General features: G+C 43.5%; 1 protein-coding gene across 4 annotated transcripts; it reads left to right on the plus strand.

The window, feature by feature from the left end:
- The first annotated feature begins 2281 nt into the window (after positions 1-2281).
- On the plus strand, positions 2282-26200 carry EIF4EBP2 (eukaryotic translation initiation factor 4E binding protein 2). 4 transcript variants are annotated; one of them, XR_003797031.1, is made up of 5 exons: positions 2282-2498; positions 17659-17844; positions 19417-19491; positions 22363-23143; positions 25860-26200. XR_003797031.1 is itself a non-coding variant. In XM_029245215.1 (4 exons), exons 1-3 carry the CDS (start codon positions 2354-2356, stop codon positions 19446-19448), a joined length of 363 nt encoding a protein of 120 aa, XP_029101048.1. In that variant the 5' UTR covers positions 2282-2353; the 3' UTR covers positions 19449-19491; positions 25860-26200. The 4 variants fall into 4 exon arrangements, 2 of the variants coding, with proteins under 2 accessions (XP_029101048.1, XP_029101047.1); XR_003797030.1 differs by having other exon boundaries at positions 19417-23143; XM_029245215.1 differs by lacking the exon at positions 22363-23143.
- Positions 26201-26508: the final 308 nt, after the last annotated feature.

Below are 26508 nucleotides of genomic sequence, written 5' to 3' on the forward strand. Positions count from 1 at the left end.
CACCTTTTCCTTCCTCTAGGAAGTGCCTTCTTCTCTTGACATATGCAAAGCTTTAGGATCTTTCAAGATTGAGCTCAGTCCTCTCCAACTCTGGGAACCTCCAGACTGCAGGGTAGGCAGGGGGCTTTTCCTAGATTCCTGGACATTCACCATAAAATCCCTTCCACTTCATGCCCTGGTCCAACCTGACCACCAACCACAATATTTGCTTTGCTGTATAAGTTCTTTTGTCTGTATTTTTGTTAAGAAGTATTAGCTGTTTTACCTGGGCTGAACACTGGGTATTAGTCTCAATTTCCTCATTCGTCAAATAGGAACGATGATAGCTATGTTTGTGGTACCCATGATTTTCTTTTCAATTCCATTTTGGGAATGATGTGGACAGAGGCAATGTTGACTAGAGCATCAGTTCTCAAAGCGTGGTCTGGAGATACCTGGGGGTCACTGAGACCCCTTCCAGGGACCTGTGAGTTTCCTATTTTTTCAACTACATACCTGTGTGAATCTGAGTTTTCTTCTTATACTTGAATCAACACAACAGATTGAACGCAGAAACAGATGTGAGGGTTTCCCTGGTTGCACAGTGGTTAAGAATCCGCCTGCCACTTGAGGGGACACGGGTTCGAGCCCTGAGCCAGGAAGATTCCACGTGCCACAGAGCAACTAAGTCCGTGCGCCACAACTACTGAGCCTGCTCTCTAGAGCCCGCGAGCCACAACTACTGAGCCCGCATGCTGCAACTACTGAAACCCGTGCACCTAGAGCCCATGCTCTGCAACAAGAAAAGCCACCACAATGGGAAGCCTGTGCACCACAATGAAGAGTAGGCCACGCTCGCCACAACCAGCAACGAAGACCCAACACAGCCAAAAATAAATAATTAAATATATAAAAAATCTTAAAAAAAAAAAAGACACAGATGTGAGATTGCAGCTGTTTCCTATTACGTATACATTAAAATGTTTGCCAAAATGTAAAAAAACCCCACTGTTTTCACGAATTTTTTTGGAAAATATAACTTTAAAAATAAAATATGTTTACATGGGATGACATTATTTTATGAATTGATAAACATTTAAAGATTCTGTTTTAGTTTCTAATAGAGTAACTATCAACAGATATAACCACACAAACAAAAGCTCTTTGGGATCCTCAATAATTTTTCAAGAATGTAAATTTTAACATCAAAAAGTTTGAGAATCCCTAGAGGAAAGAAAGTGTTACAGATTTGAATTTTCCAGGTACCTTGTGGTCTTAACCTTCCCCTGTGCTTCAGTTTCTTTTATCTCTAACACAATACTCACTCATGTGACATGGGCAGCTATTAATTTCTTTATTTTCTTAATGTTTATATGTTGCATTATGTCTGTATATAAGGACTGTCTCTGGAAGAATACACAATAAACTGGTCCCAGTGGTTCACCCTCGAAAGGGGAATTGGGAAACTGGGAGAGGTGGCATCGTAAACCTTTCTGCTGTGTTTTTTAATAAATGCATGCATTGCTTATTTTAATACTGAGCAATTAAAAGTAAAATAACACTTTTGTTTAGATGGATAGGAAACAGAAGTCGGCTCAAGGAAAGTAGTGTTGATTGACAATTTAAAAAAAAACAAACACGCGGGCTTCCCTGGTCGCACAGTGGTTGAGAGTCCGCCTGCCGATGCAAGGGACACGGGTTCGTGCCTCATTCCGGGAAGATCCCACATGCCGCGGAGCGGCTGGGCCCGTGAGCCATGGCCGCTGAGCCTGTGCGTCCGGAGCCTGTGCTCTGCAACGCGAGAGGCCACAGCAATGAGAGGCCCGCGTACCGCAAAAAAAACAAACAAACAAAAAACACGGAAGTTTTCCGTGCCCGCCGACGAGCAGCTGACAAACACCTGGCGTAGGTTCTGCCCGACTCGCACCCAGCCCTCAGGGATTAAGCCCCGGCCCATCAGCAGCCCCGCCTCGTCGCACAGCACCCGCCCCTCGTAACGTCACATCCGGCCGACCAGCTACCCCGAGCTCTCTCTGGCTCCCGCCTTCGCCCGCTTCCGGTCGTCGTCGTCGTCGTCGTCGCCGCTGCTGCCGCTGCTGCCGCTGCTGCCGCTGCTGCTGCTGCTACTGCTGCTGCTGAGGCCGGAGGAACGGGCGGCGGCGGCGGCGGCTGAGAGGGCGGCGGCGGGAGCGGAGCGGGACAAGGGAACGAGAGGAAGCGAGCGAGGAGCGAGCGGAGCGCGCCGAGCCCCGCCCGCCCTTCCGCCCGCCGGAGCAGCCGAAGCAGCCCGGGCCCCCAGCCGCCGCCGCCGCCGCCGCCCGCCCGCCCGCCTGCCCACCCGCCGGACAAAGCCCGAGAGCCCGCGTCCAGAGCCATGTCCTCGTCCGCCGGCAACGGCCACCAGCCCAGCCAGAGCCGCGCCATCCCCACCCGCACCGTGCCCATCAGCGACGCCGCGCAGCTACCTCATGACTATTGCACCACGCCCGGGGGGACGCTCTTCTCCACCACGCCGGGAGGTGAGCGCCGGCCGCCCGCGCGGCCCTCACCCGAGCCTGGAGCCGGCTCCCGAGCGCGTCCGCGCCAGCCTCCGCGGTGTCCCCTCAGTTTCCCGCCACGATCCTTTAACTCAGGGCGTGTCCACGCTGGCCGCTCCGGCCACCCCGGCTCCGCCACAGCCCCACCAAAGCCCCCGTGAGACAGCTTTCGGGAACCTTAACTTCGCGTTCTCTCTCGCCTGCAGCTCGATTCAGTGCGTGCCCACTCTGGGAAGTGGCTCTCTTGTAGCGAAAAAAAGCTCTTGTTCCCGCCTCGTGGCAGGTTTACGCACTCTGCCCAGTTTTCTGCCCCCTCTCCTCCTGCTCCGGGGCAAATTCGTCTACATTTGGCCTTGCACTCACTCCGCATTACCTCTGCCTCTTACATATTGTGTATTTGTGCACATTGACGCTTGATTTTGGAGCCGTCTCCCGGGCCTTTGTAGAAAGGAAGTTGGGGAGAGTAAGTCGCTGCTGGGACGCTGCGATGACTTGTTTAGCTGCTTTTAGACCAGGAGAAGGCTGGAATGCGGAGTTTGGAAGCCTCGCCCAGTGTTATCCTGCTTTGACAGCATTGTTTACTTTGCTGGATCAGGCCCCGCGGGTGGGGGGAGTCCCCAGGCTGGAGGAGTGATAAAATAGTGCTCAAGTAATAGTGTTGAGGGTAGAGCGCTGGCAGTCTTGAGGGTAGAGTTTTGGCGGCGCCGCCTTTGGAGGTAGATCGAAGAGGGCGTTGTCAAGCAGGGCACCCTTGCTGGGGGCTTGCTTGATCCTGGGGAAGGGGCAATGCAGAGCGGGGTTTCTGAACACTGCTTTTCAAAGTACGACCAGAAACTGTTTACAAGGAAGAACACTGGGGTAGAGGTGAAGAGCGTTGAATTAATTGGTCACGGGAAAAGGGAGCTCAAAGGTTGTCTTTCCCCTCACTGGGCTTTTCTCCAGAGGGAGGAGACTGGACTGCGATCTTGAGGGACATTATGAAGGGAATGGTGCTTCATTTTTAACTTCGTAACTTTGCCTTTTGGTGACGGCCTCTGGCTAGAGGTTTGGGACTTTGCTGGCAGCCCCTGCAGTCTGCAAGATTGCTAGCTTCGTTCTTGTGGGCTGGGCTTACCAGTTGTACTACAACCAATCCCCTGCAGTTAGGCCTGGGCGATCCTTTAATCGGTTGCACAATAGCAAGGCGGTAGAGTAAGAAGACCTTGCCAACAGGGGATAAAAATCTAGGAGAGAGCTCTACAGAGGAATCCAGCCAGGCCACTCTAGGGGTGGGGTGGCTGCCTTGGAAGACCTTTAAATGACCCAGGCAGGAGAAGTTCATCAATAAGTGTGGAGAACTGGGCTTAAGGACGTTATAACTTTGCAGAGGAGTGGAGTTTCTAGTGAGGTGGCTTACCTCATTGGAGAAACCTCCCTCCTGACCTGATCTGTTCAAGGCCAGACCCTGAGCATGCTGAAATCTTCTGGCCTTTTAATCGTGAAAGATTTTGGCACATCAGAATCTGCTCCAGATAGGGTTGTCTTGAACTTGAACTGACAGCTTTTAAGAAATGGATACTGTTTTCCAAGGTGATGGACAGAGATTTATAACTTCTTCCAGAATTCTTTGTGAATTCCGTAATGCCTGTGCTTCCAGCAGTTCAGAACTTATGTCATAGTAGCAACGGCACTCATATTATTTCTTTGAGTAAGGAACTAAACTTTTAGCTGTATATTAATCATTATTCCCCTGAGGGAAGAGCCACAGGGACACCCTTTTTGGCATATTTCAGACAGCCAAGCTACAATGCTTTTAAAGTAAGGGCATAGTCTTTAGGCGTACTTTAAAGATAGAAGCCTGGGGCTTCCCTGGTGGCACAGTGGTTGAGAGTCCGCCTGCCCATGCAGGGGACATGGGTTCGTGCCTGGGTCCGGGAAGATCCCACATGCCAAGGAGCGGCTGGGCCCGTGAGCCATGGCCGCCGAGCCTGCGTGTCCGGAGCCTGTGCTCTGCAACGGGAGAGGCCACAACAGTGAGAGGCCCGTGTACCACAAAAAAAAAAAAAAGAAGCCTGTCTCATAGTCTGGATTAGTTCCTACAGTGCTTGGAAAGATTCTGCCAGAAATACTGATTCATTTATCCTTCCTCCCTGTGTACATAGATGCTACTTCTTTCTCAAATATCACTGACCCTGTCTCCAGATTCTACACTTCTTTTTAAAATTAATATATTTATTGGCTGTGTTGGGTTTTTGCTGCTGCGGGAAGGCTTTCTCTGGTTGCGGTGAGCAGGGGCTACTCTTCGTTGTGGTGCACGGGCTTCTCATTGCGGTGGCTTCTCTTGCTGCGGAGCACAGGCTCTAGGCACACGGGCTTCAGTAATTGTGGCGTGCGGGCTCTAGAGCACAGACTAAGTAGTTGTGGCGCACGGGCTTAGTTGCTCCGCAGCATGTGGGATCTTCCTGGATCAGGGCTCGAGCCCGTGTCCCCTGCATTGACAGGCGGATTCTTTTTTTTGCGGTACGCGGGCCTCTCACTGTTGTGGCCTCTCCCGTTGCGGAGCACAGGCTCTGGACGAGCAGGCTCGGCGGCCATGGCTCACGGGCCTAGCCGCTCCGCGGCATGTGGGATCTTCCCAGACCAGGGCACGAACCCGTGTCCCCTGCATCGGCAGGCGGATTCTTAACCACTGCGCCACCAGGGAAGTCCCAGTTTCTACAGTTTTTAATTTCTGTTTTAAATACTTGTCATCTTAGCTCATCTATTATATTGAGCCAATATTTATTGGTAGAGCACATTGTCGTCTTTAAATTTTTAACACAAAGACTTACATAATGTGTTTATAAAATATAGCACTGTTGTGATTGGATTTAATCACTATTTTATAGCAGTTAACTCAGTGCTGCCTAGATGTTCAGTACTTACTGATTTAGTTTCCCCCCGCTTTGGAAAATTTCCAATTTTCTGATGGTTTGTTCATCTCTTTTGTTACATTTCCCTCTCTCCTCTCATGTAATTTTCCTTCCCTGAACCAGGGTTGTTATTTGGTCACCTCTAGGCACCTGAATTAATCCGGTTAGGTACCTTAAGTGAGTTTTGTGGGTCTAGCGAAGTGCTTTGCACAAAAGGGGACTACAGACAAAAGTAGGAAATGCAGTCTTTGCTCTGAATGGTCTTAAAATCTTGGTGGGGGTTAGGGGTGGAAAAGCTTTTTAGTTCTAAAACAAAAACTTTTAAAGAGTCAAGTGCTAACTTATATATTTCAGACTTGAAAACATTTAGAAAAGCGATAGAAGGCTTATATTGAAAAATCTATTTAGTAGGAAGGAAGGGGATTAGAGTTTTCTGTCTCAAACTTCTGGAAACTTTCTGGAGTGTCATACACATGTCAGAGCATTCCAGGATAACAGTTGATGTGCTGAATGCCCTAAATGATCAGACTGGGCAAGGACATTCACAGCACAGTGAACTTACCATCTCTCCCCACAGAGGATACAGCTTACCCTTGAAAAGGTTTCTCAAAATTGCATTCCTGTGGTTTGGAAAATGAGAGTTGGGTGAAAACATACTTGATGTATTTCTCATATTTTTAGAAGTGTACATTTTCTCATTATTAAGGAAGAGTAAAACTTTTGAGTAAATTCAAAATGCCCTTGGATTTTATTTTGTTTTGTTTTATCTGCCTGTGGAGGAATGGGGATGAATGACGTTCGTTTCTAACTTTGAGAAGCTGCTTCTGGCCTCAATGAAAGGTAAAGTTACTGTAGTCTCCTTCACTTTTGTGACATTAAGAAGGAACCTAATGCTTTCATTCTGTAACTGAGAGAAATTAAGTAACTTGTTAGTGTCATACAGCTAATTAATGTCAGTGGGTAGTCGCAAATTTAGTGTCCTGATACCTAGTCCAGTTTTTTCCTCTCTTGTCTTAAGATGTGTATTTTCCTAGGAAAGGAGGTTTACAAACATTTAAAAAGACTCTTCTACCTCTGGAATGCTAGCTAATGCGATTCTTTTTGTTGTCTTATTTTTTTTAAGTTCTGAACTGTCTCCCTGTGGGAGGGTTGTGCTCTGGGGAGTGAGCAGAAATACAGAGACCTCTTTGAGCCTTTCTTTTTGCCTTTCTTTTCCTGCATAACATCCTCATCAGCTGTGGAAAAGTATGCTGTTGCCATAACAAGAGCACCAGAGGGGAACTAACCATGATGGTCTGAAATCTTGTTCATACTCTGTGCTTCCTCTCTGCCAGCTGGAGAGTTGCTGTGATTGATTGGTTCACTGAAGGCCATTGGAAGGGTCTGGGCATAAAGGAGAAGACAGGAAGAAGGGAAAAGAATCCACTTGGAGTGAGCCATAATAAAGTAAGAGTATTTGGGGGGAGTCCTGAGTGTTAATCTGATTCCTTTCTTGGGAGAAATGAATAGAGCTCTGTGTAGATATGGGGAAGGAAGGCCAGTTTCTCACTGTTATAAAATTTCTAATTCAATGACCTTGGGCTGAGTTTATTCTAGGCCAAAACTTCTGAACCAGCAAGAGTACTTATTTGGCTCTCTCGTTTCAGTTATTAACCAAAGGACTTCATGATTACATGTGAGAAGTGTGTGAAAAACATGTTGAAAGTTGTCCAATCACTTTGCCTTGTGTTCGAGGAAGATGGCATTTACTTATCTCAGCGTAACAAAAATTAACATGTGTTGTCATTCTGGAGCAGATTTGGCTGTAGTCTCGTATTCGTCAGCTGCCAAAGCATGTACTAGAAGATGTAGCTCAGTTTTGTGTTGGGTGCATGTTTGCTGATGAGGGACTGAATTCTGAGCCTGGGAAGGCAGCAGCCCTCAGCCGCAAGGCATATAGCAGCGTGATGTGTGGAGGGGAGTGCCTCTGCCTGCTCCACGTCAGTCACAGCCTGATGAGGGAAGACAGAGCTCGTCCAGGCTGATAGTGCACAACTCCCTTCTGCTCTCCGGAGGCCTGTGTGTGAACCGGGAAGGGTGAAACGTGATGAGTCTGTAAATTGGCACTACCGGTGTCGTTCCCTGGTGCAAAGACCTTGTGAGGACTGGAGTCTTAAAGATGATTTTATGGGAGGGGTCTTGCATGGTTTGGAGACAGTGTAAAGATTTGCAGATCAAGTCCTTTCAATTTTTCGATATTGTCTTGAATAATATTCAGGCTTCATGGATTTGTATGGACAAAAAAATATTTTGGTGTGTGGACATGTCATAACTAATGACTAAGGAATGTCAGGTTTTTTATTTTTATATGGAATCAGCCAAAATAATTTTTGGAACTCAAATAGCTACAGTAGTATATAATGTTGTAGGAGATGCTTCACTGCCAATCAGCAGTAAAGTAAAGGCTGTGATAAGGAAAAAAAAAAGATTTGCTGATCAGACAAGGTAAAGTTAATGTGGGAAAGCTAGTTCATCTGGTTGGAGAGGAAGAGAGCCTGAGCAGGACAGTAGTTTGTTGGTGAAGGATAGAACTTTTTCTTGGCTCCCAAGTGTTTCGATGAACAAATTAATGTTTAAAAGACTTTTGCGGGACTTCCCTGGTGGCGCAGTGGTTAAGAATCCGCCTGCCAATGCAGGGGACATGGGTTTGAGCCCTGGTCCAGGAAGATCCCACATGCTGCGGAGCAGCTAAGCCCGTGTGCCATAACTACTGAACCTGTGCTCTAGAGCCCACGAGCCACAACTACTGAGCCCACGTGCCTAGAGCCCGTGCTCCGCAACGAGAGAAGCCACCACAATGAGAAGCCCGCACACTGCGACGAAGAGTAGCCCCTGCTCGCTGCAGCTAGAGAAAGCCCCTGCGCAGCAATGAAGACACAATGCAGCCAAAAATAAATAAATTTTTTTAAAAAAAAAATATTTTTGCTTATCTATTTATAATAAAACAAAAGTCAGTTGAAACTTGCTGTCATTCAACTTATTGAATAGGTAAGGCCTAGGCTACCATTTTCAAATTTGTTTATCACAGAACTTTGTTTTGCAAAGATCCCTTAAAACCTGTGTTATAACACCCAGCAGCTACCTATCTGATGTGTGGCTTGTTTTAAAGGACCTCTTCACCTGATACTCAGGCTACAGTTTGAAGCCAGAAGCTCAGAAATTTATGAGTGTTTATATCTGAATAAATGATCTTTCAGATCCTTAGGACAAATGCCCCGACAAACTGAAGCTGTTCATTTCATTGAGTAGTTTTTAAAAGTAAAATCCTTAACAAGCAAGGATCAATTAACTGGAAAATACAATTCAATTCTTATAGATTCCTTGGGATTATCTATATACAAGATCACAGTTGCCTGTGCATAGAGATAGTTTTACCTCTTTCTTACCAATCTAGGTGCCCCATTTTGTTCTGTTTTTCTTGCCTAGTTGCCCTGGCTAGAACTGGAACCTTTAGTACAGTGTTGAGCAAAAATGGCAAGAGAGTGACAACAGATTCCCTTGACTTGTTCTCAATATTAGGGGAAAACCTCCAGTCTTTCATCGTTAGGTAAGATGGTAGCTGTGGTTTTTCGTAGATTCTCTTTATCAGATTCAGGAGGTTCCCTTTTATTCCTAGTCTGTTGAACGTTTTTATTATGAAAGGGTGTTGGGTTTTGTCAAATGCGTGTGTTTGTATATATATATATGTATGTTGCATCTATTGGGATGATCATGTGATTTTTGTTTTTTATTCTATCGTTATGATGTATTATGTTAATTATTTTTAGATGTTGAACCAGCCTTGCATTCATGGGATAAGTGCCATTTGGTCATGGAATATAATCCTTTTTATATATGTTGCTGAATTCAGTTTGCTAATGGTTGAGAATTTGTGCATCTATATTCATAAGGGATATTAGTCTGTATTTTTCTTGTGGTATCTTTGTCTGGTTTTAGTATCAGTGTAATACCTCATTCAATTTTAATTTTTTTAGAAATGGCCTGCTGTTTATAGCAGAAGTGAGGACTGGTGAAGATAGACCATTGCTCTCTAGGTTCTAAGAGGTACCTATCAGAAAGTTTGAGAGGCTTGTGGTTCATTTTAAGATGTCATAATTAATCCTTTGAGCTTGAGAAAGGTGCTCATCTCATTACCAGAGAATGTTTATGTTAGAGCCGGGCTGCTTTTACATTGAAATGAAACCACTCTCTGGTCTGGTAAGTTCCTAGAACCATTATGAAGAAGCAGCACTGAAAAAAAGTGACCTAGACCAGTGATCTCCAGTAGGCTTCTTTGCCTCTTATGAACTTTATTGATGAGTTCCTCACTATGAGTAAAAGTAGAAGACGTTGATATGTATATATGCATTGTTTTTATTTTTAAAGTGCCCAAGAGGAGTGAACTTGGGAGGAAGACAAGAAGTGGGAATGAAAGCCAGGCTTGAATCTGAGTGCTTTCCCCATACCAAAGCAGTGAGCGAACCTTCATTAATTATTAGCATTACAGAGGCTGAACCACAACATCTGTGAAATCTAATCCAAAGAATTGATCCAGGATGCAGTCAACAGTCTGGCAGATCCAACCAGCATTTTCCTGGAATCAGAGCCAGGCATTTCTTGAGAAAATTTATTTCAAGATGAATGTTCAAGCCCAAACAGATGTGGACATATTTGATGTACTTCATTTTGATAGACTTAAAATCAGTCGGCATTTATTTGAGATTAGTTTGTGGTTTGTATACCACTTTGGACCTGGTACTAACTAAAAAGGTCATTTGTTTCAGATCACTTTGCAACCAAGACTCAAGAGAGCCCGATTTGCTTAGAGTACCTTGCTTATTTGTGTCGGTCTCCTGGCTCCTGTGTCACTGTGTGATCTTTCTTTGGATGCTAGTTTCTCCATCTGTAAAATGACAGGCTTCTGCCAGATGCTGTCTAAAGCCTCTTCTAGCGCTGGACCTTCTGCATAGGAAGATGGTCATTATCAACTTCCCTTTCAGCCTAGGTTTGTGTTCTGCTATGGCAGTGTCCTACGTGATTGGGCAGGGAGCCATCCTTTGACATTTAATATCTTGGAAATCTTTATTGGAGTTAATCTTTATTGGAGTTAATCAAAGGGCCATAAGGATTGGCTTTTCGCAAACCTTGGAAGTCTTCCGTTTGCCATAATTATTTAGCCATACTAAGTTATAATATACTCTGGCTCCAATTGTGCCCTTTTTTGATGTAAAAATTGTGCCTCTCATGGTTTTATTAGCATTTTAGGGATTTGATGGTTGTACACAGTAAATGTGGTTTGGCTACCATCAACTTCCCTGGAGGATACTGGGTTAGGCAGCTTTTAGCCTTCTCTGGGTTATCTGGCATAGAGCTTTTAGGAGTCTGTCCTTTCATCCAGAGCATCCATGAAGAACAGATGTTTAAAACTGTAGTTCATTGAAGAATGTTCTCTAACACAGTCAATCAAACACAGGCCTTGTTAATCACCCTCTTAAGCTGGAATAATAAAAAGCAAAGAAAACCACTGTATTTGTAAGTCCTTTCTGTATTTTCACTTCTTATTTTCCCTTATTATTGGGGGAGACAGGGGCTTGGGAGGAAAGAGGGAAAGCGGCAGACTACCTTTCTGAGTGTATTGGAAACACTTGCTGCTTGTTCATCTTGTATCTGTTTCTGATCTCTTGGTGGGCCCTTACATGAGGCATAGATGGAGAATGTCAGGAATTTCTAATGGAATACTGAGGTTACTTGCCAAGTGTTTTGTTGTTGATGTTGTTGTTTTCATTTCTAGATTTGAACGATACCTTCTTCCTCATGGCTTTAGTGTCAGTCTGTTATGTATGTATGTATATTTGCAAATTATTTTTGAGTCATTTTTTTCCCCCGATACCTTATAATGGGTTTTGCTTTTTTTTTTTTTAACACTTTCTCTTGGTCTTAAAAAAAAAATTGATGGTGGGGGGTTCTTTAAACAACAAATTGATTCTGTTACATTTCTGGAGGCTAGAAGTCTGAAACATATATATTTCTTATTGGAAAATATACATAACATAAAATTGACCATTTTAACCATTTTTAAGGTACCGTTCCATGATTAAGTACATTCACATTGTTGTGCAACCATCACCACCATCCATCTCTAGGACTTCTTTCATCTTCCCAAACTGAAACTTCATACCCATTAAACAATAACTCCCCATTACCTGCCCATCTCCAGCCACTGGCAACCATCGTTCTATGTTCTGTCTCTATGAATTTGACTAGTCCAGGTCCCTCATATTCGTGGAGTCATAAAATATTTGTCTTTTGTGACTGACTTGTTTGACTTAGCAAAATGCCTTCAGTATTCATGCAATCACCCTTTTATTTTTCTTTTACATTTATTTTTTGTAACCATGAAAGTAAAGTTTAAAAGTCATATAGTATTAGGCTAATAACAAAAAGCAACATTCTCATGCCCCATCTCATCTCCAGTTCCACTCCCCAGAGAAACCATTTTAAACTCTTTCAGCCATTTCTTCTAGCGTTTACCTCTGGATTTCTGAATAACATGATTTAATGCTATTTCTCAGTTTTAGATATTAACAGTTTCCTACTGTGGAAGATGAGGATTTAAATTTAGGTAAATATTAAATACAGACGTGACGTGACTGACTCTATTGGTTTCCAGCCCAACAGCCGTTCACTCTTTTTCCATGCTACCCCAGATTCCGTCATTTTTTTAAAGTGGTAGTGTGCCAAGTCCCAGAAGATGCACCCTGACTACTCTGTGGCTTCCCCAGTGTCTGGGCTGGCGGGCATCTGACCCAGTTCTGGCCTAAGGATTGTAAGCAGGAAGACCACTAACGCTTTTCTGAGAAAGATTTTCCTCTTTGATGGCTAAAGTCCCCTGCGGGAAGCCCTATTTGACCCTACACTCTCCCTTCTTGCCTAGGATATTGTTAGGAGGGTGTAGGTTCATCTCAGCCTTCTTGGAGGGTTTTGTCACCAGCTATTCAAGCTATTCACTTTGGGCAAGTTACTTATTGTTTCTTTTTCTGAAGTGTCTATTTGCATGAGTGGATGCTTAATTCTAATTCTGGAAGCAGCCTTAGTTAAACAGTTTTATGGTCAGGACCCTGCAAAAGTATAGTAACTACTACCCTGTCAGTTAACCATGTTACAGTGGACTTTGTCTAGGTGGTTTTATTTCAGGTTATACAGTTTCTTGGGTGTATATAGCTTAATATATGCATTAATTATCATTTAAACTAAGCTACTTGGTCTTGAAAGAGGCCCTTAGGCGTGAATGACCTTGTTTGTGTACTAACCATCTTCACAAGCATAATTTTGGGCCTTCTTCATTCACCCTCTTGTTCCCTGCCATTTGAAGATCACTAGTTTTTAGATCAAAATATAGAGCCTTTTTTTTCCTCCTCTCTGTTCTCCATCAAAGGGACTCAGTTTTACTCTCATGTTTTCCTAGGAATGTCAGCATTTAGAAAATGCTGGGTCAGGGTATTAGATTTATCCAAAAAAGTGGTCACCAAGGGATGAAGAATGTTTATAGATATCTAATGTTAACCTAGATCTAAAGATTCCTCTTTGTTTTGAAATCCAAACATGAAGACTAAAGTAATATATGCAAGTGTTAAAATCAAAATAGAAAAAGAAAAATTGAACAGAAGCACATAAAATGCAGAAATGCCAAGAGACTACTGCTTTTAACAGTTTCTGTTTATAGTGATTTTATTGGTTATACCACTGTTACTGTATATAATATACGTATACCACAATTTCTTGATTTCTTAACATTGGATGATACTGTTGACTCCCTATTATGAAAATGAGGCATATAGGACACTTTCATTACTTTCTATCCTCTCATTTTCCCTCCTCTCTCCATTTACCAATTTTTGTAGATTGTTTTATCGTTTTGGGTTCTTCTGGGTAGTTACCTTTAAAACTGTAAATACTGTAGTTAATTAACTCTTGTGTTTCAATCTGACAGTTTTAACTCTCCACCATATGAGATTATACTATCTACCTGTCCTGCCTCTACTTCCCTGGTAGGTCTGCCTTTCCATTATTTTTTACGATATCAAGGTCTGTAATATTTACATACTCTTCCTTAACTATGATAATTCACTTTTATTATGGTTTGATTGTAAACATTGAAAATCAATAAATAGCATATACGATACTATGAATTTTGTAACTTTTCAATATGAAACCAAGGAGTATGATGATTTTCATAGAAAAGGAAATGGAACACTCACTGGACAGAAAAAGTTTCCACTGTCAATGTCAAATAGATTCTTTTTTTTAACACTCCATCAATTTATTAAAATCATGCTCCATTTTAATATTGTGTTATATGCAAGCTATGGATTTTTTTAACCTTCTTTAGGAATTTATGGTTAACTTTTCTCTAGTTAGTTGTGGATGCATTGGTTGATGTTGAATTGGGCTGACATAAATGTGGCCGGCAGTTGAAATTTGAATTATTGGAAGTTCTTGCTTCAGAAAATGTGTCTATGCATATGTATAAGAGACCCTGAATATTAGGTTTTTAATTGTCTTGGAATTCATATAATTTCACAGTAAACACAATATCTAAAAAAGGAAATATAAAGGGTTTTTTCCCCTGGCATTTTATTCATAGTCAGGTCTTAATGTTTTTCTTTTAATAGTTTTGGTTTTTTGAATGTCAAATGCTTTTCAGTTACACCACAGAATCCTTAGTCACATGTTAATTCCCTTTTTTTTGCTCTGTATCTGCTACAGTTAATTTTTTCAGCTTGCAGTGATCTGAAATTCAAACACTTAAAATACTGTGGTTTTGTACCCATATTTTCCCTGGCCATATTTAAGAACATTAACAGCATCAGTTAAGATCCTAGTTCTTCAGGGTGTCTTCTCTTCTGAATTGTTTATTTTGTGTGCATTTGAAACCAAATGTATCTTAAAAATCCACTAAACTATTAAAACAAGTGAGTTTAGTAAGGCTGAAAGAAACAAGATTAGTATACAAAAACCAATTGTGTTTCTGTATACTTTCAATAAACAATCCAAAAATAATTCCATTTATAATAGCATAAAAATGATAAAATACATAGGTATAAATTTAACAAAAAAAGCACAAAACATATACTGTGGAAACTAGATAACATTGTTGAAAGAAAGAAGACCTATATAAATAGACAATCCATGTTCATGAATCGGAAGATTTAATATTGTTAAGATGGCACTACTCCCCAAATTTATCTATATATTCAGCACAATTCCCATCAAAATCCCAGCTGGCTTCTTTGCCGAAGTTGACAGGCTGACTCTAAAATTCATATATGGATCTTTAAGAGACCTAAAATAGCCCAAGCAATCTTGAAAAAGAAAAAGTTAGAAGACTCACACTTCCTGATTTCAGAAGTTGTTACAAATCAAGATCGTGTATTACTGCCATAAGGATACACAGAGATCAGTGGAAGTCCAGAAATAAACCCTCATAATTACGGCCAATTGATTTTTTTTTAATTAATTTATTTTTGGCTGCATTGGGTCTTCATTGCTGCACGCGGGCTTTCTCTAGTTGCATCGAGCGAGGGCTACTCTTCGTTGCGGTGCACGGGCTTCTCATTGCGGTGGCTTCTCGTTGTGGAGCACGGGCTCTACGTGCGTGGCTCAGTAGTTGTGGCGCACGGGCTTAATTGCTCCACGGCGTGTGGGGTCTTCCCCGACCAAGGCTCGAACCCGTGTCCCCTGCATTGGCAGGCGGATTCTTAACCGCTGCGCCACCAGGGAACTCCCTATGTGAATGTTTATAGCAGCATTATTCAAAGTGGAAACAACCCAGATGTCCATCAACTGGTTAATTGATAAAATGTGATTTATACATACAATGGAATATTATTTGGCAATACAAAGAAATTAAGTACAGTTGATCCTTGAACAACGTGGGGGTTAATCCACGTGTAACCTGTAGTTGGCTCTCTTCCTCCATGGATTCAACCAACACTGACCATATAGTACTGCAATACTTCCTGTTGAAAAACAGTTCAAACTTGCATTGTTCAAGGGTCAGCTGTACTGATAAATGCTAAACGTGAATGAATCTTAAAAACCTGCAAGTGAAAGAAGCAGTCATAAATGGACACATATTGCTTGATTGTATTTTATGAAATGTCTAGAATAGGCAAATCTATAGAGACAGAAAACAGATCAGTGGTTGCCTAGGCTGGAGAGGTTGGCAAAATGTGGGGAGGGACTGCTAAATGTATATGGGTTATCTTGGGGATGATGACAGTGTTCTAAAATAGTTTGTGGTGGGAATTCCCTGGGGGTCCAGTGGTTAGGACCCGGCGCTTTCACTGCTGTGGCCCAGGTTCAATTCCTGGTCGGGGAACTAAGATCCTGAAAGCCTCATGGCACAGCCAAAAAAAAAAAAAAAAAAGATTGTGGTGATGATTGCATAATTCTATGAATATACTAAAAACTATTGAATTATACACTTTGAATGAATTGTACATGAATTATATCCCAAAGAAGTTAAAAAATGTATTTTATTGCCCCTGCAAAGTCACAGGAATTCTTCAAAGTTTCTCTTATATCTGACACATTTAGGTAGAATTTCTACTACTTATTTCCTACTTGGTTCAATTATAATTCTTTAATGTTTATGTTGTTGTTAATATATAATTTAGAAATAGAAAGCTTGCTTTTATCCTGTGCTTTTTTTTCACCACCTCACCTCAGTTTCCAAGCTTAGTGTACTACGGAAGTGAGAATAATCTTGTTCCGACTTGCAACGTGAATATTAGTAAGAACATCTAACGGTGAAATCTCACCCTTCTGAAACCTAGCCATGGACAAAAGTGGAGGTGACACAACAAAATCCATCCACTAAAGCTGCTTCCCTTTGTTCATTGGAAAACCATCAGGCGCCTTCCCAGCCTACTTGCTCGTATTTTACATAGTGTTAAAATAAGCAGATCACCAGTTTCCAAACCCAACAGATTAGATGTATCAAGTTAGAATGGGTGTAAAGAGTGTACTGTAGACTGAATTGTGCTCCCCCCCCATTCATATATTGAAGCACTGACCCCCACAATGTGATGATATTTAGAGATAGGGCCTTGGGAAGTAATTAGGTTTAGATGAAGTCCTGAGGGTGGGGCTCTCACAATAGGATTAGTGTCCCAAAAGAGACACCAGAGAGCTTGCTCCCCTCTCCCCCGTGGCAGGACACAATGAGAAAGAACTGTAAGGAAATACATTTCTGTGTAACACACCCAAAATGTGGTATTTGGTTAGGGCAACCAAACTGAGACATGGACAAAAGATGGTTCTTAGCCAAACGGTGAGGGAGGAGACAAGGAAACCATGGTGGAGAGGGCTATAAGCACAACCTGGCTATCTGAATCCTATTCAGTATAAGGAAAATACAGAGCACCAACTGAATAGGCCCTGAGACTTCCTATGTCACAACATAGTATAATAAATGAGTTTCATAATAATCAACCGGATTCATCAAGAAAGGGTTGGTTTTCTGTTTAAGGTGGTAAAAAGTTTTAAAATCTGTATTAGAAAAATTTCCATCCAAAATAGTTCAAAGTACTCATTTTTCGAAAATTGAACTAAGTTTTCTGCTCTCCAGAATGATTCATTCCTCATAATTTCAGCTACCTTTTTGTTTGTTTGTTTGTTTTCTTTTGGCTGCATTGGGTCTTCGTTGCTGCATGCGGGCTTTACTCTAGTTGTGGCGAGCAGGGGCTACTCTTCATTGTGGTGCGTGCACTTCTCATTTGTGGTGGCTTCTCTTGTTGCAGAGCACGGGCTCTAGGTGTGTGGGCTTCAGTAGTGGCACGTGGGCTCAGTAGTTGCGGCACACGGGTCCTAGAGTAATTGGGCTTCAGTAGTTGCAGTGCATAGGCTCAGCAGTTGTGGCTCGCAGGCTCTAGAGCGCAGGCTCAGTAGTTGTGGTGCACAGGCTTAGTTGCTCCATGGCATGTGGGATCTTCCTGGACCTGGGATCGAACCTGTGTCCCCTGCATTGGCAGGCAGATTCTTTTTTTTTTTTTTTTGCAGGCAGATTCTTAACCAGTGCACCACCAGGGAAGTCCTGCCTTTTTGAATTATTACTAAGTTCTTATTTTTCAAAGCAAGGAAAGTGAAGGTAAATTTCTACTTTCCTTGTTCTAAAATTGTATTTGAAACAGGATACAAAACTTCTGTCTTCTTTAAACCCTGTTTTCCAGGAACTCGAATCATTTATGATCGAAAGTTTCTGTTGGATCGTCGCAACTCTCCCATGGCTCAGACCCCGCCCTGCCATCTGCCCAATATCCCAGGAGTCACCAGCCCCGGCACCTTAATTGAAGACTCCAAAATAGAAGTAAACAATTTGAACAACTTGAACAATCATGACAGGAAGCATGCAGTTGGTAAGAGAATGCTGGTATTAGGGACCAAGAGGGTAGCCCTGGGATTCGAATGTCAGTCTGCTGTGGGTTGAAAAAATGTTGATGCTTCACTTATAACTAATATTCAGTCATATGTCTCTAAGGTTCCCCACATTCCCCTCACCAAGGCTTATTGAATTGTTCTGAAAACCCTGAGTTCTAAACCATAACCAAATCTAATCTAGGTGGGGGTTGGGGGGTGAGGAAGAATCCAAAATCAGGGAATGGTAAATCCCAAAGAGGACTCCTTGAACCTGGGCTTTGTTGGACTAAGGGTAACACACACACAGAGAAACAAAACAATTTAATAGCTCCCATTTCCATCACCCTCAAGAAACAGAACTTGCTTCTTACAAGAAGAACGTCATTTTTGTGGTGTAGGGCAGCGGTCCCCAACCTTTTTGGCACCAGGGACCAGTTTTGTGGAAGATGATTTTTCCATGGACTGGGGAGATGGGGGGATGGTTTTGGGATGATTCAAGTGCATTACATTTATTGTGCGCTTTATTTCTATTATTATTACACTGTAATATGTAATGAAATAATTATACAACTCAATCATAATGCAGAATCAGTGGGAGCCCTGAGCTTGTTTTCACTTGCCCCTCACTGATAGGGTTTTGATATGTGTCTGCAAGCAGTTGATTTATTATGGTCTCTGTGCAGTCAGACCTCTCTGCTAATGATAATCTGTATTTGCAGCCGCTCCCCAGAGCTAGCATCGCTGCCTCAGCTCCACCTCAGATCTTCAGGCATTAGATTCTCATAAGGAGCGCGCAACCTAGATCCTTCGCGTGCGCAGTTCACAGTAGGGTTCACACTCCTGTGAGAATCTAATGCTGCAGCTGATCTGACAGGAGGCAGAGCTCAGGCGGTAATGCGAGCAATGGGGAGTGGCTGTAAATAGAGATGAAGCTTCGCTTACTTGCCCACAGTACCAGTCCGTGGCTGGGGGGTTGGGGACCCCTGGTGTAGGGAAAAGCAGTATGGTTTTTCACCCCGTTTTCCAGGACTGCCTATAATATTTCAGTAAATACTCCCCCATACTCACACACACACGTTTCTTAATGAGTCCTCTCTGTGTCTGTGGAAATGGCCAGCTCCTGAAGTACACCTTGGATTGCACTCCATGACCCTTTTACACGAGCCAGCATTCTGCCTCCTCAAATTCCAAATGAGTTTTTAATGGACAAAGTGTCGATTCAGAGCAAGGCCAAAGTTCAGAGCCTCCAGAAGAATGTGCTGACTTGATAGATGGCCAGGTGCTCCCCAGGAGCTCCTGTTTGGTCAACCTCTGGACAAAGGGACACTCAGAAAGTTTTCACTTGTATCCTTTCCCCCAGTTGCTCCTCCCTGTGGGTGATTTGACTGCCATTCTTGTTTTTCCCCCAGATTAAAAAGACTAGCCAAAGCAAAGCAGAATAGTTGTTTCAAGGCTGCAGGGAATGGGACAGTTTGAATTCCTTTTTGACCTTTGTGCAAAGGGAATAGTAGTTAAAACTGTTTTTCTTTACCTCTTCTTGCTTAACTTTTCCTGTTCTTCATTCTAACCAGGAGATGATGCTCAGTTTGAGATGGACATCTGACTGTCCTGCGAGGATCAGAAGAAAAGCGGCAACACTGAGACATGTGTGTACCTGATTTGGCCAATAGGATCAACAATGCAGAGACAGAAGAGGCAGTACCAGCAATCCCTGCTGCAGTCTCCTGCTCCCCTGCTCCTTCTCCGGGTGCCAAAGGATGCAAAGATGAGCTGCATCTGACCATTTCTTCTCCCTATTTCCTGTTCCCCTTCCCAGTTAGACAGTTAGATTGAAGGCCCTTGGCATATTTCTGTAGAACTAAGCAGCCCACAGAGGAAAACAGTTAACCTCTGGTTCCCCCTTCCCCCCATTTTTTTTTTAATCCCCAATCAAATATCAACCTACCAATAATTGGCTGGCTGGGAAGTCTGGGGAAGTGATATGGAGGTTTGATAGGTTCAGCATCATTCCTGTTCTTACCCTCTGTCTCTCCTCCCTGTCTTGCTCATGTTTCAGTGCTGCAAAAGTCTGAGTTTGGGGTCTTGAAAACCCTTGGATGGAAATAGTAAACAGGAAGAGAGCTGCTTTCTCTTTTACCTTGAGGTGTTTGTCCTTGGGGACGGAACGCTGTTTGTACATCTCTGGTAGCATTACCCTGGGGCACTATTTTGAGGTCCACTTCCCCTCCTTCCTCTGGGAGGAATGTCTTCTGTCTTTAGTATTATAGTTCATCTTCCCATTCGTTTACTTATCACAATTGTGCAAACATTTCTTAACTCTACATCAGAAGGGGGTCTTCGGTCACCAGTTGTTCTTTTTCCTCCCCTTCTCCCACCCCTCCCTGCTTGCATCTTGTTGCTTGCAATCCTTTTGTACTCTGAGCTATCCACGTGATTTCTCCTGCTCCCAGAGCAGGTCCCGGAGGCTCTTTGGATAAGGCCCGATGTATTGGGTTGACCAAAAAGTTCGTTCTGGTTTTTCCATAAGATGTTACAGAAAAAACAGAACGAACTTTTTGGCCAACCCAATAGTCCTCTGCAGGATGATACCCAGGAATGACCTCGGAAGACATTGAACTGTTTGAGTACCCAGGCTCAGTAGTCCTTGTTTTTCAGTCCAGTGAGCATTGTGCTACTTGTTGTCTGGCATTTTTGAGTTTGAAGTTGACTTTCAGAAACGCTCTTAGAAAAGAGCTGAACTTCTTTCCTCTGTGGACCTGCTTTGTTTGGCTGCTGAGATAGATAAGCATGGGCTTAAAAATGCGTTCCTTCTGCTTTTCTACCTTTCCCATGGTACTCTGAATTTCCCCGTCTTTCACTCCCTCCCTCCCTCCTTCCTTCCTTCCCTCCCTTATCTCTGCCAGGCCATTTTTCAAATGTACATCCGGGATACCTCAAGTGTCGGTATCTGATAATATCTGTCATTCCTCTTAACTGAGGAGTGACCTTTTATTTTTAAGATGAGTACAAACCTATTTTTAGATATGTTTTCAGTACAATTTTGAACAGCAACTTTTTAATTACACATCTTCCAGTGTTAGGAGGGTGAGGATTGTCCGTAGGCGAGTCTGCTGTTCCACGTCACCATCCCTCGTCTTCCCTAGTCCCTTACGAGCTCTTTCCTTCTCACTCTAGTTTTGGGTGTGCATGTTTGGAGTTTGTAAGTGGGTGGATTGTGAAACTGGACCCTTCTGCCTTCCCTGGGTTGTTCATGGAAACCTCATTCTTTTCCCTTACCCTTTGCTGCTTCATTCCCCATCCCGTGGTCCTGACTATTGACTGGCCCAGTAATCCTGGGAGAGTGACTCCCCTCATAGAAAGACAAGTAAAATAGCCACTGGTGTCCCGGGAATTTCTGGTTGGATTTGGTGCCCTGAACCCTCTTATTAAGAGATCAGATCCCAGGGTGAGAGTAACAGGCCAGTTGGCTAAGATAGAAAGCTGTTTTTCTTTTGAACTATGAAGAGACCCTGTTTGCGAATACATTTTAGACAGAAAGAAGGAAGGGTGTCTGAGGAACTTTGTTCTGTTTTCTGCTACAAAATGTGAAGAGTTCAAAAAGTGAAACCTTTTGTGATGGTTGATGTCTCTCAGGAATAAGCTGGATCTCCAAAGTCTTGGAGATGCTTTCAGTCTCAAAAATCGATGAATGGAAAAGTATTTTTTGTTTGCTTTTTAATGTATCTCTGTTTTGATTTTAATTAAACTCTAAATTTCACTTTACATACTCTTGGAACAACTTAAGGTGCATTGGTAATTTGCATGAGAAGCTTGCTCAGGAACTCGTTGTCCCCTGGGAGCTTGATTCTTTGGGAGTGACGCTTTCATCCTCCTCAGGGCCCGGCCTGGGCATCCTCTGGAATCTGACTCCACTACAGCGAGTAGTCGGGCTGTCAGCAGAAGCACGCGCCCTTGTTTGCTCTTTACTGCTGCACATGAAAACTCGGCTTCCTCACTGAGAGACGGGGGGTGAATTTAAAACATGCCAGCTTGAGTAGTCTTAAGATGCCATGTTCCCCTTTTTTGCTCTCTTGAGGAATTGCTGCGTGTGGCCCCCTAATCAGAGGCCATATTTCTAGTACTTCTTGGGAGTGTCAGCTGTATAATATAGCAGCTTCCCAATCCTTTAGCCATCTCTGTAACGACCTCCATACTGCTTGGTGCAATTCCTTCCTGGAGGCCACTGCTACTAGAGATACTTTGGCCTCCATAAATCGGCATTTCAAAGATAATTTCACAAGGCAATAGATGAACTTCCAACAGATGACACCTTTGTGCCATGCCTCATAGAATCATTTTCAGGGCAAGCCAGAATCCAGTAGGTGGTTTACTCCTGTATGTTTGGAAGGAATCTCACAGTTGAAGCCCTAAATGAATAATCTCTCTGGGCTTTTTCCTGGAAAGGGAACCTCCTTAGGGTAGCATTTGAGTTAGGCGGTTCTTAAAATCTTATTGATTATTTGTACTTTTCTTCTTAGGAGAAAACCATGTTTCTGTACTTCTGGGGACAATCCATGTCGGTGAGAAATGACCTTGTCCAAATTCCAGCAGGAGACATGCATTGTCATGATTCTACCTCCTTCGTAGTGTGGTGCATTAAGTTCACCACTTCCTCATATTCTGTTGAAATACCTATTGTGTTCTCAAGACCACAGTGTAGAGAAGCTGGCTTCTAGCTATTAGGCTTCCAAGCCAAGAGTTTTGTCCCTCCATCTGCGTTAGTTATCTATTGCTGTTTAACACATTACCCCAAAACTTAACATCTTAAAAGAGCAAACATTATCTGTCAGTTTCTGTGGTTGGGACCTGGGAAGCAGCTTCACATGATGGGTCTGGCACAGGGTCATAGGAAGTTGCAGTCAAGATGTTAGTGGGGTCTGCAGTCACCTGGGGCTTGAGAATCCACTTCTGAGCTTTCTTTGTGGCTGTTGGCAAAATGCCTCAGTGTCTTTCTGTGTGGATCTCTTTTTAGGGCAGCATGAGTGTCCTCACAGCATGGCAGCTGGCTCCCCCTGAGCAAGTGATCCCAGAGAAAGAGGGCAAGGAGGAATCTGCAGTGCCTTTTATGACAGTCTCCGAAAGCACACGTCATCACGCCTTCCTATTCCGTTCCTTAGAAGCAAGCCACTAAGCCAGCCTACACTCAAGGGGAGGGGAGTTACACCCCACCTACTGCATGGAGCGGTATCCAAGAATTTTGGGTGTACTTTAAAACCACCTCACCCCCAATAGAGAATGAAACCAGGTCAACAAGAGGGGGTAGGTTTAAAGTAGATGATATACTGAGAGAGGTGTTGTTACTGAAAACAGTTCTCTTAAGATGTGCATCGACAAACATGAAAAACGGATTCTCTCCCCATGGCTACTGCCAGTTTTAAGAGGGGAGGCAAGAAATGGCAATTCCCAGGAGAATGTATCTATACATTTGCCTGGTGTTTACTACCAGCAGCCCAAGGTTGCTTCTTTGTAAGTCCTTGGCTTGGTATCTAAGACTCAATACTGCTTGCTTGGTATCTCCTTTAGCCAGGAATTGACAAAGGGAATTGGATCCTTCTATTTGAGCCACTCAAATGGACTTAATTGGAGTCAGGGCTGTTAAGCAAAGGGAGCAAACTTGAATTACATTTTGGGTTACTGGGCTGAGGAAAGCTAACCGTTCCGATTCAGGGTGACATAGCTGAGAGCATCCGGAAGCCAGGTCCCCACCAGCGTCGATGCTTGGCACCTGCTGTCACAAACTACACCAGCTGAAGCAGACTTGAGCCAGGTCTCTCACTCAAGAAGCCACTTCTCAATAAGTAGGGAACATCTGGGAATTAGAAATGTCTGTCTGTGCTTTATTGTTCTTTAAATCCACTGCAGGTTAACTCTGCGTGCCCACCTCATCCTGGGCTTCCTGATGGAAACGGGTTCTTAAAGAGAACCCGTGCTGTCTTCACCCTGAAGAAAAACTTAGATGAAGCTTGTCAGTTCAACACGTGTTTAGTGAATGTCTGCTTTGTGTTTCTGGCACCTGTGCCAAGTTTTTAGAGATTTCAGGCATCTTAAGGATGCAAATTCCTGTTTGGATTTATGCTCCAGCTCTTCCCAGCATTTTGTCTATAGCCCTGCTTGCTTTAGAGTGTGCTTGAATAAAAAGGCATTGCTGCTGAGGCAGCTATAAAAAACAGAAAGAAAAAGGTACTTCTTCCAGAATTAACGAACTCATCTTTAAAGCACCTTCAAATGAATTTTTTTCCGTCTGATTTTGAGGTGGAGTCAAAATAGGTGGTCTTTTATTTTTGCTGTTTGGGTTACCAGCTCTTTGGGTCTGTCAGACCTTAGGGGTATCATGTATCTTGGCTGCTTGAAGCCTGGGCCCTCAGCGCTTTACATTCCCCTCCAGAAGGGAGGCCCGGTGCTTTTCTCTCTGGGTCAAAACTTCCCCTTATCATGTTTCTGGACTACATGATAAGGGGAGCTATTTATTAATCTGCGAAACCCAATCTCTTAGCTGCCCATGATATCTAGGAGGGGGTAGTATTTGTTTTAAAGAAGCGTTGTCAAAAAAAACAAAAAAGAAGCATTGTTTCCTTGGGAGGGCAATTTCTGTCTGGACTTTGAAGGGGGCGTAGTTACCACACATTACTATCCCCACCGCCGCCACTTCTTTACCTCTCTCCCAGCTTTTGATAAAAGATGACATCAGATCTTGAGGCAGTCGGGTCACAATTCTTTAGAATGCTTATACCCCAGGGGCGTTTCCTGTTCTAGTCATGTTTTTCCAGTTGAGTATTGGCGTTTCCCTGAGGCTTGCTCACGGACATGTCTGATTGAAGACTAAGGATGGTTGATACAGTCATTACTGTCACCTTTCCCACCCTCTGTAATTTACATTTCTTTCTCTGGGCTGGTCCTGGAAGTTGACACCTTTTGGCAAAGCTTAGATTTAGGAGAAGTATTTCAAGTCGCTGTTCAGATGATCTGTGGTTTCTCTTTGCTTCCTCTGCCTGCAGCCCTGGCAGACCATACTGTCTGGATCCCCAATGGAAAATAGTACTGAGATGAAACACATTCCTGGGGTATTTAAACTCTCTCTCTGCCACCTTTGTAAGAGTGGGAGGCTGGCAGAGAGATGCTGCAGTGCTTGATAATCGTTTGGCCCCATTGAAATTTCCAAAGGGAGCTCTTGCCGGTGCTTAAACCCCAAATTCCTGAACACCTGAGATTGCATGAATCTAGCACAGAATATCCATTCTTGCCCCAATGTACCCCCTTCGTCTCCATCTTAATCTTTAAAACAAAACAAAAAACCCAAGCCCAGGCCAAGGGTCATTTTTACTTGAAACCAGGAGAGTGGGGGAGTAACACGAGAGATGAGGGGCAAGCTGTGTGGTGAGGCATCCTGCTCCTGTTGTGTGTTCCAATCACTGAGGACTGTGAGCCAGTGCCTTTCCTTCGCCTGGAGATGGAGCCCATCTCTTGCCACCTGGGTGAGGAGACCCTCTGCTACCCAGTGGCGAACCTTAAAGAGGGTGTCTTGGAGAGCCCAGAGGACACTCACATTTTTCGGGTGTCCATTTTAAGCATCTTTAAAATGTTTTATATATATTAAAAAAAAAAAATGTTCTTCCCTGTCGTTGTGCCACCAGTGCCCCAGTTCCATCCATTCTGAATGGAAAAACAGAGACTGCCAGTACTTTCCTTGGTCTTCCCTTCGTCTCCCTTAATGTGGGTATCCCCTTACCCGGCCTGTCCATTTCACTGTCGTGGATGGAGAACAGAGGGCACCACGCAGTCCTGAGGCAGTCCTGTGTGACTCCGTGATCAGGTTTTTGTTTCTTGTTTTTCTAACTGTCCTTCCAAACCAGCAAGTGTTTGGAAATTAGGGGGAAAGTTAAATTCTCACCAATGGTTGCTGTTACACTTGAATCAATAAAGATCTTGAGTATCACCTTGGTGTTTTTAATTTTTTTTTTTTTTTTTTAAATTTCAGGTGAAATCCTGTTGGCACATTTTGGGCATCTTGCCTGGTGAGGAAGATGGGCAAAGGCAGTTGGCCACTTCATGTGTCAGTTCCTCTCAACATTTATGGAGCACTTTGTCCATCTGGCCCTGTATGTGCCAGGAGGTGATGTGTCCCTTCCCTAAGGAGCTTGGAGGTGAACACGTACATTCTGGGGCTGGATGCACCCAAGAAGGCCCTTCTTTAGGTACCAGCCTGGAGGAAGCCCAGACAACAGCTTTCCTGACGAGGGCTGCCTCTGCCCCTCAGGAGCACTTGTTAGAAATCCATCATATCTGATGTCTGAAAATAAACTAGACTCTGCTGTGTGAGCATCACATTCCTTGCTATTATTAATCCAGTGAGGCTCACATATTAGTATTGAGAGCAAGAATCCTGTCCTTTCAAGAATCCTGTGGACCATGTAAACAGGTCCACAGAACAAAACAGCGTAGAGGTTTAGAGCACAGGCTTTGGAGTGAGACAGGCTTGAATTCCTTCTGTACCACTTAGTAGCAGCCACATTCTCTCCGACAGGATTCCCAGTCTCTGTAACCTTTGGTGTCCTTCTCTAAAACAGGGTTAAGTTAAGAAGTAGGTCTTACCTGGATGACTGTGGGCTCAGGTGGGATCATGGCAA

This window comes from Monodon monoceros, unplaced genomic scaffold, assembly GCF_005190385.1.
Source record: "Monodon monoceros isolate NGI ecotype Baffin Bay Population unplaced genomic scaffold, NGI_Narwhal_1 Super_Scaffold_4, whole genome shotgun sequence".
Lineage (NCBI taxonomy): Eukaryota > Metazoa > Chordata > Mammalia > Artiodactyla > Monodontidae > Monodon > Monodon monoceros.

Coding starts and splice junctions, on each gene's coding strand:
- EIF4EBP2 (XM_029245215.1), top strand. CDS start 2,354: ATGTCCTCGTCCGCCGGCAACGGCCACCAGCCCAGCCAGAGCCGCGCC. Junction 2,499..17,658: donor CTTCTCCACCACGCCGGGAG/GTGAGCGCCGGC, acceptor CCTGTTTTCCAG/GAACTCGAATCATTTATGAT. Junction 17,845..19,416: donor TGACAGGAAGCATGCAGTTG/GTAAGAGAATGC, acceptor CATTCTAACCAG/GAGATGATGCTCAGTTTGAG.